Genomic DNA, 15,134 nt, shown 5'->3' on the forward strand with positions numbered 1-15,134 from the left:
ACCATCACTACTTATGTTAAATTATCCGTGGTTTAAAAGAAATTGTATTCGTGGCAGTGGAATTCTTCTCTTGTTATGGGACTGGCATGTCCCAGAAGCATCAACATCTCAATTCGAGTGATTTTTATCCAAATACAAACAGACATCATGACAAGCAGGTTTAATCTAATCTGGGCCGTATGGTGTGTACACTAAGGCATATCCGAGAAGACTGTGAATACATATCCTTTCTTATATTGCACTGTAAAGTGGCAACTGTTGGCCAGAGTCTTGGGCATTTTATTGACTTAAGGTAACCTGGACATATTGTAGTCTTTCTTGAGCATTCGTATCCTTGGAATCATGAGTGAGCCCCTCCCTGATCAATCAATGTGTGCATTATTCCTAAAAATAGCATTCTTAAAAATAATGTCAATTGGGCAAATATATTTTTGGAGGCATTGAAACCTCTATTTCTTTCCGAAAAATTATATTTGGTATATTTTGTCATTCAGGACAGTAAATCCAAACAGATTTTCCAGAACGGTAACCGCCCACCCGACCCCTCAAACAGAGCTCAGAATTAATGAATTATGAATTGCTGTCACCCAAAGTATAAGAATGTGAGGAACGTGTGGGGGGGTGCAGGGTTTGGAGGAACCACCCATAAGGGCAAATGGGGGAAACTTGAAAGGGAAACAAGTAATATCGGGCTGATGCAGGCTGATAGATCTGACTTAGTTAGTCACCCATATCCCAAATCACTGGAAGCTCTTGCGGGACGTGGCACGGGATAGCTCACTGTGGAGGATCATTAGTGGTTAGCAGTGAGTTCACATGTCATCCAGGGGCACATTTTAAACAGCTGTCATTTTTAAACCATCAGAGTAGTTTTGACTTCTTATAAGCCTATGAGTAGGGAAGTGATCATAAGACAAGAATGTTTGACCCTAAAGCTCTACTGCGATTTGATACTCGATGATATAGCACTCACCACTAATATAAGATCCCTTTGCCTGCTTAATCCTGGTTTCACTCGTCTACTCTGCGGCCACCAGCTGATCTTCTCCCTGCCTTTGCTCATTTTCTCTGCTGTCTTCCTCCTTCTTCCTGTATCCACTGGCGGCAGCACTTGCCTCGTCAGGCCCTTCTTTGCCCTGTTGCGACACGCATTCTTTATTGCACTTTCCTTAGGGTTTTTGCATTTATTCTCCTCCCTGCACTTTGCACTTACTGGTCTGAATGATTCCAAGTCTTGCGAAAGATCGTTTTCCTTTACCCCTTTCCCTTTGCTCGGAGGCGCTACAGACCGGCCTTGGCCACAGTTGGCGCTATACAAAACACCAACAAATAAAGCAAAGAAATGTCGAAATAAAAGGTAAAAGTTGTTGAATGTGCTGTAAATAACTTTTACTGCCTGATTCATCGGATTGTTTGCGTGAAAAACGCAGATTTGCGCGCCTTTCTGCCCGAAAATCCCCATACTTCAAACAGGGATTTTCGGGCAGAAAGGCGTGCAAATCTGCGTTTTTCACGCAAATAATTCCATGAATCAGTATAGAAAACACGAACAATATTGGTGTCAAATGCTGAAACATTGATCTACTGAACATTTCTTTTATTGCTAAAGAGTCTTTTATAGATATTGTTGCTGTTTTGTAGGTCAATGGCAGCATGCTCTCTGTGGTAGCGAAGCAACATCTGCAGACTGGTGACATTTTTACTGACGAGGAGAGCATACAGGTTTTACCAAACACACACTGGTCTCTGATGATCAAGAACTCCACTGCTCCAGACACTGGGACCTACCGCTGTGCTCTCAGGGCGCCAGTTGGGGAAATTAACCATGATGCTGCAATTGAATTAAAAGTTACAGGTATGGGACACCACACTGCTTTCTGTTGAACACATTGGTTTTTATATAAGGATATCATGCTGTGAAGAGGTTGGCCGTCCATTCAAAATCTATGCTATAGTAAAGTTCTTATTAGTTTTGGCTAGTAGGTGGCACTTTAGCACCACCTATAAGACAAAACGTTTGCCATAAGGTTACAAATAGGACGACGATAGCATGGTAGGCGTCCCACACAGCCTATGGGTATTTTGGGGATTTTACCCACCCTTCGTGGCCATGCTAATGGCTGTGGCCATTCCTACCCACTTCCTGTCCCACATCGGCCAGAATACCCCCTCCGAGGATCTTTTTACACTTTGTCTATCACGCAGTAACATCACACTATGCACTTTCATGGTGTTGTTATTGTTTTTTCTAAGCACTCTTAGAAAGGTAACAACTTAATTGCAGCTGTCTGTAAATCAGCTCCCGATGAAATAAAGATGTTATAACCAAATGTGCCTTCATCATTTTGATTTTTAATTAATGTGTCATCACATATGTTAGCTGCACTGAATTTCTGCTGAAAACAAGCAATGGCAAAGCCAACAGTTTTGTTTCTTGTATACGCACTACCTTCATGTGCCCAGGTACTCACATGATGTGCCAGACATTTGCAATTTAACGCCACATAGTACCATTATGGCAATGCCGGCCTAATTACTCTCCCATCCCTACGCAACAGTCAAAACTGTTGGCTCTTCCAGGGCTCGAAAATCATCAGGGCTTTCAGACAGAAGACAAATACGTTTGAAAGTTTGAAATGCCTTTCACTGGACTATACCCTTTACTTTTAAAATCTACATTAAATATGTGGACTACGATAACCCTTGGTGTTCTGAGGTCCCAAACCATATCACAGACAGTTTGCACATCTTTGACATGCACCTTGCGTCTCTTTATAGCCTAAGGATGACACTAGGTTAAGCTTGTCACAAAGCAATGGACAACCTTCACATAATTTGGTTGGACTCAGAATTCGGCCATGGGGAACTAACTTGTAAATTATATGAATTAGAAACTTCTGAGTGATTCTAAGTTGTTACTGCTTCCTGAACATGAGTTTCTGGCACTTGTGTTTGGTTGGTGGTTTTAATTTTTTAAAATGTATTCGTATATAAAGCATTTCAGTGTTCTTTAAAAGTACATACAATATGGCAAGTGATTACATCCCACGGCCAAGCAATGCATCTTGATTTGAATGTAAGCATCCTAACCAACCCAATCCAAAGACATAGTAGACATCCTACCTTCTACTATGCCTCAGGAATAAAGCTATCAGAAGTTAGCTTTTCATGTCAGCATAGAAGAAATGCATTCTCCAGCATGGGGTCTGGCATGGATTCACATGCTCATGAATATTCCCCGTTGTCAGGTTGGGAATTCTCAGTAAAGAAAAAAAAACAATTTTAGTTTCGTTTCTGAACTGTCTTTCTACTAATAACCAATCACTGGTCTCTGGGTCATACTGCCCCCAGCCAATAAGTGCCCTCTACCTAAGCCCCTCCTCTGGCAGCCATCTTCAGATTTTTACCGCACGTTCAAGTGTTGAGAGTCCTTGTGCTGTAGCTCTCAAGCTTTTACTGCGTATTGCGTTTTTTTGAAGAGTTTACTCTTATTTTTTCAGTCTGTTCGAGCCTCAAGCTTCACCGATTCTTCTTCCCATCAACGGGGACCTGTTTCGGAGTTTTCTACGCCCCTCAGGGGCAGATTTTCATCGAATTACACTTCTTAGAGAATTCCGGAAGACCTACCCCAATTCGGACATGGCCCAGGACAAAGGAGATTCGACGGCTACTGGATCCAAACTGTTTAGGAACTGCCCAGGATGTGTACTACAGAATGTCTTCAAAGGAAGATGAGCACTTCCGGTGCCTCTACTGCCTTCATGCCAACAAGTCGCACGTGGAGTAGGACTGTGTGTTCTGTAAGAACATGTCCGTCCGGACAATGAAGGACCATCATATTCGGTTCACCAACTGGCTGGAGGGGAAGAGCCCAGCAGCAGGTGAGAAGAAGAAGTCCGAGTGGTCTTCTAAGACCTTTGAGGGCGCTCCGGCAATGGGGGCCCAACAAAAGGCAAAGCACCGCGAGTCCGCGGGCACCGGGAGCGCCATTGGTTCGGGCTCCTTGGCTGCCAGGCAGGACATGATGTCACCAACGCCATCATCCACAAGCCAACGCTGGCTCAGGGAAAAGGAAGTCGGAGAACCTGGGTAAGCTTCGGGAGAAGCCCTGGTCGCTCCTGATGGAGAAAGCCAAGGGGGGCGAGGCGGTGACCCTCCCCCTAAGGTGAAGGCCTCAGATGCGCCCAAGGTCGTGAAGGCCTTCATTCACCCGGCGAAGACCTCGATTGAAGGAGTTGTGGCGGCCCTGGCAAAGCCTGTGGAGGCTACCCCAGTGGAAACGACTTCCGGGCCTAGAGTTTCCCTGCCACCCCGGAGGGAATCATCTTTCCAGCCTATCGAGAAGACCCCTGTGAAACCCCGGGACGAGAAGGAGGGGGGCACGGTAGCCATAATGGACACAGATGCCACTTCCGAGGATGAGCTGGCTGGCGTCAAAAAGATCCTGGACAAGAAGTTCGAGGAAGTCAGGTCCTAGGGGAGGGATCTCGACGAGACGGACGTCGAGAGCAACGGTGGAGACGACGAGGAGCCACGGCCCGTGGAGGAAGCGGAGGAACCCGCGTCCCAGCCATCGCTCCCGTTGCAACCGATGTCTATGCCACAGGACAATTCAGATGCAATCTTGATGGCTTTGCAGACGCTGTGTACGGAGATAAGGACAAGGATGCCCTTACCCCCAGCAGACGATCTAGCGGCACCTGGACCGTCAGGCAGCCCACCAAACAAGCGGAGGTGAATCCATCCTCCCCCTCCCTTCCATCCTTCACCCCCATCCCCTTCACCGAGGGATGAGATGGGAATGGAGACGGCGACGACGAGGACGGATGACGACTGTGGTGACGACGGGATGGATCTCCCATCACCCCCTGCCGGGCCTCCACTCCCGACGAAATTGGCTCCCTTTACGCCATGATCGCCAGGGCATCAGAGCTTTTCCAGCTATGCCCTGAAGAGCAGAAGAAGGAAGGTTTCCTCTACCAATGACAGGAGGCCAAGAGGAAGACTGTCCTCTCAGTCCCGTTACTGGACGTCATCTGGGACGAAGGACTGGCACTGCTGAAGAACCCGTCCACTACTCCTGCGAAGAGGGACCGGTACGAGAAGAAGTACCGGGGCCCAGCCTGCACCCCTATGTGCCTCAGAGCACATCCGTCCCCGGATTTGGTGGTCTCCGCGGTGGCCAAGAAGAAATCGGCTGGGGCGATGGCATCAACTTCCACTTCCCCACCGGAAGGCGAAGGGAAGAAGCTGGACACCATAGGACGACGGGTCATCTCATCAGCAGCGACGACTATCAAAGTGGTCAACGCCCTCGCGATCGTGGCACGCTATGACAGGGAGCTGTGGTTCAAGATCGCTCTCCTCCTGGACTTCCTCCCAGACGACAAGAGGGCGGAAGCCCTTGAAATCCTGCAGGAAGGCGAGGTGGCTTTGGACCACGCCATCACGGTGGCCACGGACATCACTGACACCGGCTTTCGCCAGATGGGCAACAGCGTTTGCCTTCAATGCCGTGGTTGGAACAAGGCCACCGATTTCCGTCAGGACGTGCAGACCAGGGTACTGGACATGCCCTTCAATGGGAACAACGTGTTCAGCAAGGCAGTGGACGAGTCACTGCAGGACATCAAGGCGGACACCAAGACGGCCCAGGCCTTGGGTTCTCTCCATCAACGACGGCTGTCCTTTTGGACCTCCTGAGGCAAGTCTCAAGGTGTCTCCAAAGGATTTGGCGGTAGTTCTGCGTCTTACCGCCAGGCGGCCCGCTCCTCCACGCAGGAAGCCTACAGAGGCCGCAGTAAGGCCGGAGGACACCGTCGTCATAGCCAAGGAGGCCAAGGTGGAAAGGCCTTGGTGAAGCAAGACTGAACTGGCCATGACGTCAGGCCCCCACCCGAGCACCCCGGTGGGAAGCCAGCTGGCAAATTTCATCAGCATTTGGGAGTCCATCTCCACCGACCATTGGGTGCTAGATGCCCTGGCCCACAGGCACACTCTGGAGTTCCAAAGAAAGTGCCCCCGTCTACCACCCATGGCCAGGAAGGAAAACAACGTGCCACAGCTGCTTCTGGAGGTACGAGCAATGCTAAAAAAGGGCGGATAGAACTCACCCCGAAGAGGTTCCGGGGCTCCCGAGTATACTCGCGGTACTTCCTCGTTCGAAAGAAGACCGGCGGCTGGCGGCCCATCCTAGACCTTGGCCGCCTCAACAAATACGTCAAGTCCCAGAAATTCCAAATGGTCACCCTTCAGCACGTGCTGGGACAGCTGTAGGGGGGCGACTTCCTGTCGTCACTGAACTTGGAGGATGCCTACTTCCACATCCCCATACACAAAGGACATCAAAGGTTCCTATGATTTGTGGTCCAAGGGCAACACTACCAGTTCAAGGCCCTGCCCTTCGGGTTGAAGTCGGCGCCAAGGGTCTTCACCAAGAGCCTGGCACCATTGGCATCGCGGCTGCGCCTGCAGGGGATCCACATATACCCCTACCTGGACGATTGGATCATTCGAGCAAAGTCAAGAGAACTCGCCGTCGATCACACAGCAAAGATCGTCTGCCTGCTCACGGATCTGGGATTCTCGATCAACTTGGCGAAATCCCACTTGGTACCGTCGCAAGACGCCCTGTTCCTGGGAGCCAGGCTCGACACAGTGGCGCCGTTGGCTTCACTGTCGGAGGAAAGAACGAAGGCCATCCTGGGCAAGGTACAACGGCTGTTGACCTGGAAGTGGCCAGGGTGAGGTCCATCAAGTCCCTGCTCGGCATTATGTCATCGTGCATCTACCTTATGCGTCTATGCAGGTTGCGGAAGTGGCCACTGCAGGAGTTCTTAGATGCCTTTTGGATGCAGGTGGCGGGCAGCTTCGAAGACAAGATCTCCCTCAACGAGACGTTCCATGACGCGATCCGGTGGTGGGGCTCACGCGCGCACCCCATGGCGGGCATGGACTTCCAGACCCCAGCGCATCAGAAGACAGTGACGACGGACGGCTCCCTGGAGGGATGGGGAGCCCACACCGGAAACCTCCAAGCCTTTGGCTCCCTGAGGAGAGGTCCCTGCACATCAACATCCTGGAGCTCTGGGCCGTGTTCTTGGCCCTCAAGTCTTTCCTTCCATCCCTGAAGGGCAAAGTAGTATGGATCTTCACCGACAACACCACCACAATGTTCTACATCTGGAAGCAGGGTAGCACCAGATCCCCAGCCCTATCCAAGGAAGCCCAGGATCTGTGGTACTGGGCCGTCGCCCAGGGGATGTTCCTGGTATCTTTTTATCTGGCAGGAGTGAAAAACACAGTTGCCGGCTCACTTAACAGGGAGCTGCGCTCTTGCCAAGAGTTGGAGCTTCGGCAGGATCAAGTGGACCTCCTATTCCGACAATGGGGCAGTCACCAGACCAACCTGTTCTGGAGGTTCGCCAGCAGGTTTCCCCAGCCAGGGAGCATGGGCGATGCATTCTCCTTCCCCTGGGACGGCCTGTTTCTGTACGCGTTCCCACCGTTGCCGTTGCTTCTGCGACTCATCAATCAACTCAGACGGTCCCGGTGCAGGATGATCCTTGTCGCACTGGCGTGGCCGAGGCAGATATGGTTCCCGGACCTTCTGGACTTGTCAGCGTCCCCCCCAGTCAAAATGCTGACGGATGTGGATCTTCTCGCCAGGGAAGGAGGCACCATACTACACCACGACCCGGGATCGCTGAACCTGGAGGCCTGCCTTCTGCAGCACTATAGTTCGGAGGCTACGATTCCCGGCGGACTGCAAGGAAGGACATGCAAAGGCCAGGGCATCCTCGACTCTTAAGTGCTATGTACATAAGTGGAAGAGGTTCTCTGTCTGGTGCCCTGCACAGAAGATCAACCCTCTACGGATTACAGCCGCTCAACTGCTGCCGTACTTGCTGTCGCCGGCCAAGGCGGGGCTGGCACATGCCTCCATCAAGATCCACCTGGCGGCTATCTCCCGCTAAACCAGAACTCCGGGTGCTCGTCACTGTGGTCTCACCGCCTGGTGAAGGAGTTCATGAAAGGACTGTTCCGCTCGTTCCCGCCGGTGAAGGCTCTGGCCCCAGCGTGGGAGCTTAACGTGGTGCTGACCAGGCTCATGGGTCCCCCGCATGACGAGTGGGAGAGATCCAGGCCCTCTCCTGTAAGCCTCCATACCTGACATTCCACGAGATGAGGGTAGTGCTGAGGACGCACCCCTCTTTCATGCCCAAGGTGCCGTTGGACTTCCATCTCATTGAGCCCTTGGTGTTGCCTGTTTTCTTCCCGTCGCCTTTGTCGCCGGCTGAGAGGACTTTGCACTCGCTGGATGTGGCTAGAGCGCTGAAGTTCTACATGGGCCGCACAAAGAGTCTTCGGAAGACATCACAGCTGTTTGTGAACTTTGGACCTGTGAACAAAGGGAAGGCCCTCTCAAAGGCTTCCATTTCCAGATGGCTCTCCGGCTACATCATGCACTGTCACCGGTTGGCAAACCGACCGTTGCCCGGCTGTCCGAGAGCCCATTCAACCAGAGCGATCGCTGCTACCATGGCGTTCCTGTCTGGTGTGCCCCTGCTGGACATCTGCAGGGCTGCTACGTGGAGGTCGACACACATCTTCACGAAATTCTACTGCGTCGACCGGGATTCCAGGGAGAGTCCAGAGTCAGCCAGGCAGTGCTGCGCAACCTGTTCGCTTGAAGGTGAGCCTGGTGAAGAGATATGAGTTGTTGAAATGATTAATGTTGAGCCTTGCCACCTTCCATGGTTGTGCATGTGTGTACTGCTATGTATTCCTGCATTGATGAGCAAATGAATCCATGCCAGACCCCATGCTGGAGAAGGAACAAGTTACTTACCTAACAGAATGGCGGAACAGCCTCTTGTATGCTTTGTATGCATTATGGGAACCCCCATCGATTGAAGTGAACACGTGGTCAGGATTTAGCCAATCCCGTGTGGGCAGTACTATGGACATTAATATGCAAACCTTTAAATCAGACATGATCCAGGGGGAGGGGTTAGCATCCCTTATAAGAGCACTGTATCAGTGTGTTGTTGTGGCTGTTTGAAGTAGAAGAGCAACCAGGCAGGAGGATTTGGGGATGCAGAGAGAGCTGAGGGTTAGGGAGGAGGTGGGGGTGTAGGAAGAGCGCTGAAGCTGCAGGAGGAGTTAGAGCTGCAGAGAGCTGAAGGAGAGTTCATTAGAGTTTGGAGGAGGGGGAACATGAAGGAGGGGTGAGTACTAAAGAGGTTGGAGGAGAACAACAACAAGGAGGAGATGAATGTACTGAACATGTTGAAGAAGGAGAGCAAAAAGAGGGAGAGGAAAGTACTGAAGATTTTGGAGGAGGAGTATAATAAGGGGTATGGGAGAGTGCAGAATAAGTTGGAAGAGCAAGACACCAAAAAGGAGGCTAGGGAGCATACTATGTCATAGGAAGTGAGGAACATGGAGGAATGGGGAAGAGAGTGAGAGCAAGAGAGTTGGAACACTTGATGAAGGGAGGAAAGAACTGGTCAACAAGGCAGGTTCTTAGTTGGAGGAGGTGAAGAGAATTTGTCAGAAAAACAAATAGATGGTCGGTCGTAGGAAGTTCCCTGGAGATGCAAGGCTAGTATCAGTCAAGACAGTAAGGCAATGCCAATCTACCATTTTTCTTGGAGAAGTCAAAGAAAGGAATGAACTGTGTCTCAGCTGTCAGATAGCCTGAGGGTCAGAGCTGAGGACTAACATCAGGCTATCGGGCCTGACTAAGCCTTGATTTCATGAGGAGGAAAATGATACAGGCTTTGGTAATAGGATCAGCCTGTGGAAACAGGCAAGCACCGTAGAACCTGATCAGGCACCTAGAAACCCTCCTAGCCTACCTCACTCCTGGAAGAGTCTGAAGACCTTGTTAAGACAAAAGCTTGGAAAACAACACACATGTCTGCTTTATCTGTGGATGCTGCTGAATCCACGGCCATAGGGAGAAGCCCCACTGTGAATATGAAGCCATCTGACCTGAAGCAGTAGTGTATAATAGACTTTGAGAGACAGCAGGGAGAAGACCCAGAAAGAGAGACTATTTGTTTGAGAACTTTCCTCGTGGATCCAGAAGAAGAACCAGCCTGTCATTTGACAGAGACTTTGTTTTTCAACCCTGTCCCATTTGAGAAGGCGGCAGGAAGTGACACAGGGTTCATATTTCCAGGAAGGAATCCTACCAAGGGTCCCAGAGAGTCTTGTATACTCCTACCACTGAGGATGGGCCTTTCCCTGAAAGAGGGAACATGGGAGAGATGTTTTTCTTAATGACCTCCTCACCAGAGACTTGTTTGGTCCATACAGAAGCAGGTTGCTACAGAGAAGGGTCCCAAGGGCTATTGCTTTCACCTTTTTCTTTAATCCTGAAGACAAACACCTTTTCCAAACCGAGGCCCATTTTGCTGTGAAACACCAAATAAAAAACCCAAGTGCATAACCAAAGCTTCCCCATGTCTCTGCAACAGTATGTTTAATGCCTTATGGCCTTTGGGAACTCACCACATGTGCATTTCCTGTCTGTACTTAGCATGAGTACACAGGTTCTTGGCATTTCAATTTTGTCGGGCTTGTCTTCTTGACCTTGAGGCAGAAGTGGTTCCAGGCAGAGTTATAGAGTTCGCCTAACATTGGTGACCCTGGGCTAAAACGGACATCCTAGATTAGGCAAAATCTAATCCCTCACATTCCTCACCCATGAAGTTGGGGTCAATTAAGATTAAATTAAATACATTCTTTTATTGGCCAACATATCTTGATTACTCGCCGAAATCTTGTCAGTCCAGTTAAATAGCAACCTTGGTAGTCTTAATTCACAGTACACCATTTTCTGTAAATTAAATGTGTTGTTACATTTTTTAAATACAATATTCTTGCTTTCCCACCTTCAGGCTGTTCACAAGGAAGTCAAGATGAAAACTCAAGCAAACGAAATACAGAAATGTTAATCATCTTCCTGATTGTGTTCTCATTATTGCTTATGTTTCTGAACTATGTAAGTATGGGTATGCATTTTAAGGTGATGTTGTTATGATTATACCTTCCAGGTAAATAATTCAAGGTATTCCAGTTAAAATAAAGTACCAATCTTTCATTTGCTTTCGATAGCTCTTGCTAACACGCTTATTGCCTTTTCAATGTGTTGTTAATAGCATCTGTTACTATAACTAATTTGAATTATATTCAGTTTATCATCTTTGAAAGGATGAAAGGCCAAGTCATCCCTGCTGGGATTCAAGCCCTATGCACAGATCTCAGGTGCAGTATCTGACCACAGACAGAAAGCCCTTGAACTGGTTATAACATGGCATGGCATCTTTAAGTGAAATAATTCAACTATGATATTAAAGAACACTTATTCAAAGAGTATAAACTATTCCAGAAACACTTAAAAACCCACTTGAGAGAACATATGAAGCAAAAACATGTATCATTTCTCCTAAAAATAGCAATAGCTTATCAAACGCCATGACTCCTTTCGGTCTCAGCAATACTCGTATAGGTTTGCTGTCCTACACCTGAATGTAACTTAATTTTAGCTCACTCTAAAACCAGCTCCTCTCAGGATTTCAACCATCTGCTCCTTTCCTGTCCATCACTGTTTTTCACTTCCATTCTCTTCACTGACTTAAATTATGCTTCACTTTTTTTACCGTCCTTTGCTGCCCTTCACAGCTCATTTAAGAGTGTATAACAATGATCACCCTGCTTATTCTACAGTTCACAAATAGGGTAGTAACAGAACTGACAGGGTGTTTCATTATACGTACCCGCCAAAATTCAAACCAGGGATGTTTCAATGGCTTTATTTCTTCAAAAAGTACAGAGGTAACAGAGGTTACATCGACTGTCATTTGATCTACTGACGTCGCAGGCAGTAATATAACCTCATTTGAACCTTACGACGGGGCCAATATACTTTTCTTTCATTATCGCAAACTGAAGGCTACAGCATGGTAACTAACGCATGGTAATTAATAACAGGCACAACCAACCTCTGCTAAAAATATAATATAATCAGACGACAAGATCAGTAGTCATACTGGTCAAGTCACTTGGGTTGCAAAACAGACGACAGTGGTTTCCAGAAAATAAACTAGATGTAGCCGTTAATACACCTTGTTACTTGAAACAACAGCCCTTAAATATTCATGATGCCTTCATAGAATACTAGAATGATCTTTAATCGAACAACTGTGCAACACACCTAGATGATTTTTAATCAGATTTTCTTTCCAACTGCGGAACCAAATAGTTCTTCAAGGTGGTAAGAAAGGGTTTTGTAAAGGAAAAAGAGGGGGAGTCACCAGCAAGCTTAGAACAAAAGATCCAAGAGATAATAGGTATGATCTTGGGTAATAAAGAAGGTACGCAGGTGGTCTTGGATAGGGTGCGTCGAGCTGGAGGAAGGGTCAAAGGACTGTGCTCGTTGCTGGCATGTCTGCAATACCATGGAGACAAGATGCGGATCTAGGAAAAAGCGAGTATCTGACGGCTCACACGCGGAAGGGGATGAGAAAATGGGAGGGCCACTTTGAGGATGGGCCCGGCTGGCAGGGTAATGGGAAGAGGCTCATGGTTGTTTGAAAAAGGTTAAACAAGTTTTTATTATTACTACGCAGTGGACGTGTTTCTGGTGGTTCAACTGATGGGACCATGTGTCTTGGACTGCACGGTCGAATGCCTCGTGTGTGGGGCGGGGGTGGACTTGCTTGGGTGTGAAGGCGGGAGTTAATGAATGTTGGGGCGGTAAGCGAAGGGTGGAGTGGACAGGTGGGATGCTCTCATGCAGCTGCTCACATTGGAAGGCCAGTGGAAAACCATCAAGGGACAGGAGGGGAGTAGGGCGAGTTGTGAAGAGGGGGTATGGCTGAGGTAAAGATTGCCACCTTAAATGTTAAGGGGCTCAATTCTCAGAACAAGAGATCGTTGATAAGCAATATGTTTCCCAAGCAACACTTGGTGGTTCTCTTTTTGCAGGAGACCCATTACAGGCAGGGAAGGAATCCACGATAGAGGGGCAAGACATTGGGAATGTCTTTCGGGCTTCACATGAGAAACACAAGAAGGAAGGGCTGGGCATCCTGTTGAGGGAAATCCTTCCAGATGACGGACAGTCAGGTCTGGAAGCGTTCTTTGGGTAGATTCCTAGTGGCTAAGAGATTCCAGGAGGGGGCTTGGGTCACGTTCATTTCGCACAGTTAGATGACTGGGCTGATGGTGCCACTCTTCTGGGGGTCAATTTCAATATCATAGCTGACCTGTGTTGGACTGGTGGAATGAAGAAGGTTAGGAAAGACAACAGCGACTTTGGGAATCTTTTAACTGATCACTTTTGGGTTGCCGTCTGGCTGCATGACCTTTTTTGGGACTGGGGGATATATGTTTTTCTCACCTCTGCACTAGACACACACAAGGATAGACCACCTATTGGTCCCGCAGGAGCAAGCTGCTTGCATAGAGTCGCCCAAGGTCGAGGCGATTACCTGATCAGATCACAAGCTAGTCATAATGGCATCGAAAGTGGCGAAACCCTGCAGGCGAACACCTAGCTAGAGATGCAATTATACCCTATTGAGGGACTGGGTTTTCAGGGACATCCTGGGAAAGGAGATCGTGGTGTACTTCAATGTAAACGATAACTGGGAAGTGACTATTGCGACAGAGTGGGAAGCTGCCAAAGCCACGTTTAGGGGACTACCTATTGGCAGAGGGGACAAGAAGAAAGAGAGAAAGGGGTTTGGTAGAAGGCAAACTAAGGGGAGAGTAGAAGGGATTCAGATCCCGGCTCACGAAGAAGGATTCCGATATGGAAGGGCTCCTAGTAGAAATGAGAGAAAAGAGACAAGAGCTACAATCAATTTTGATAGGGGCAGTGGTAAAATAAATGAGCTGTACCAGGAAGAAATAGTGTAAAAGGATAGATACCGTGGGTACTCTGCTGGCAAACTGGGTGAGGGGGTGCAGGGTGGAGAGGAGGGTTGACCAGATACATGGGGCTGATGGGACTCTAGAGGGTAAAGGGGGCGATGTCCCAGCACAATTTGAGGCCTACTATAGACAGTTGTATGCCCAACCAGCCACGGCTTTGGGAGAAGATATTCACCAATATCTGAGTGAATTGCAGATCCTGCGACTTACTGGGACAGAGGGAAACATGTTGGAGACACAGGTTACGGCGAAGGAGGTGGCACTGGCGCTAAAGCAGTTAAAGAGGGGTAAGACTCCATGGGAGGACGGGTTCACTGCAGACTATTACAAGCAATAGTAGGCTCTTTTGGCAGCATCCTTAGCCAAGCTATTTAATTCGATTATGTGGAAGGGAACGATTACAGTGTCGTTTTTACAGGCGCTAGTAGCAGTCATTCCAATTACCGGGGAGACACCACTCATACTGTGTGTCATACAAGTCCATCTCCCAGTTAAACGTGGATGCGAAAATCTGCACTAGAATACTCGCATCCCGACTGAAGCTCGACTTACCTAGGTTGATCCACTCAGATCAGACTGGGTTTATCTTACAGAGGCAAGGATCTGACAACCTACGCAAGACGTTGCACATTCTCAATGTGCCAATGGTGAAAAGAGAGGGAGCCCTACTCCTCGCCCTGGATGCCGAAAAGGCTTTTGATCGTGTTAGCTGTGTCTTTTTAGGAGGAGGTTCTCTCTGCTATCGGGATGGGTCTAAAATGGATGGGGTGGATCTCTGTTATGCATTAGAAGCCAACAGCAGAGGTGGTGGTCAATGGGGATGAGTCCCAGGGCTTTGCATTAGAAAGAGGCACATGGCAGGGTTGTCTGCTTTTGCTGCTCCTATACAGTCTTTTCATGGAACCATGGACCATAGGGGTGAGAGCGGATGCGGGAAACTTGGGTGTCATGATAGGGGGTGGTGGAACACAAACTAAGCCTTTTTGCCGATGATGTCCTACTCTATATCACCAGCAGGTGCCGCACCTGCTGGAGAGCCTAGCTCGAAATGGTGAGCTATCCTGTTTGAAAGTTTGTTTAGATAAATCGGTAGCCTTTATGGCCAGTAGGGTTTCAAACGCTGATGGGGATTACATAGGGACATTTCCATTCCAGCAACAGAAGGAGGGTTTTAGATACTTGGG

The 15,134-nt window shown here is 48.6% G+C and overlaps 1 protein-coding gene across 1 annotated transcript in view; it reads left to right on the plus strand.

The window, feature by feature from the left end:
- The window catches only part of CD83 (CD83 molecule), an 80,341-nt gene that overhangs the window by 48,809 nt on the left and 16,398 nt on the right, over positions 1-15,134 (plus strand). The window contains exons 3-4 of the mRNA XM_069613557.1: positions 1,642-1,855; positions 10,911-11,014. Coding sequence (XP_069469658.1) covers positions 1,642-1,855; positions 10,911-11,014 — 318 coding nt within the window. The remainder of the gene's footprint in view (positions 1-1,641; positions 1,856-10,910; positions 11,015-15,134) is intronic.

This window comes from Ambystoma mexicanum, chromosome 5p (assembly GCF_040938575.1).
Source record: "Ambystoma mexicanum isolate Mex_15411 chromosome 5p, UKY_AmexF1_1, whole genome shotgun sequence".
Lineage (NCBI taxonomy): Eukaryota > Metazoa > Chordata > Amphibia > Caudata > Ambystomatidae > Ambystoma > Ambystoma mexicanum.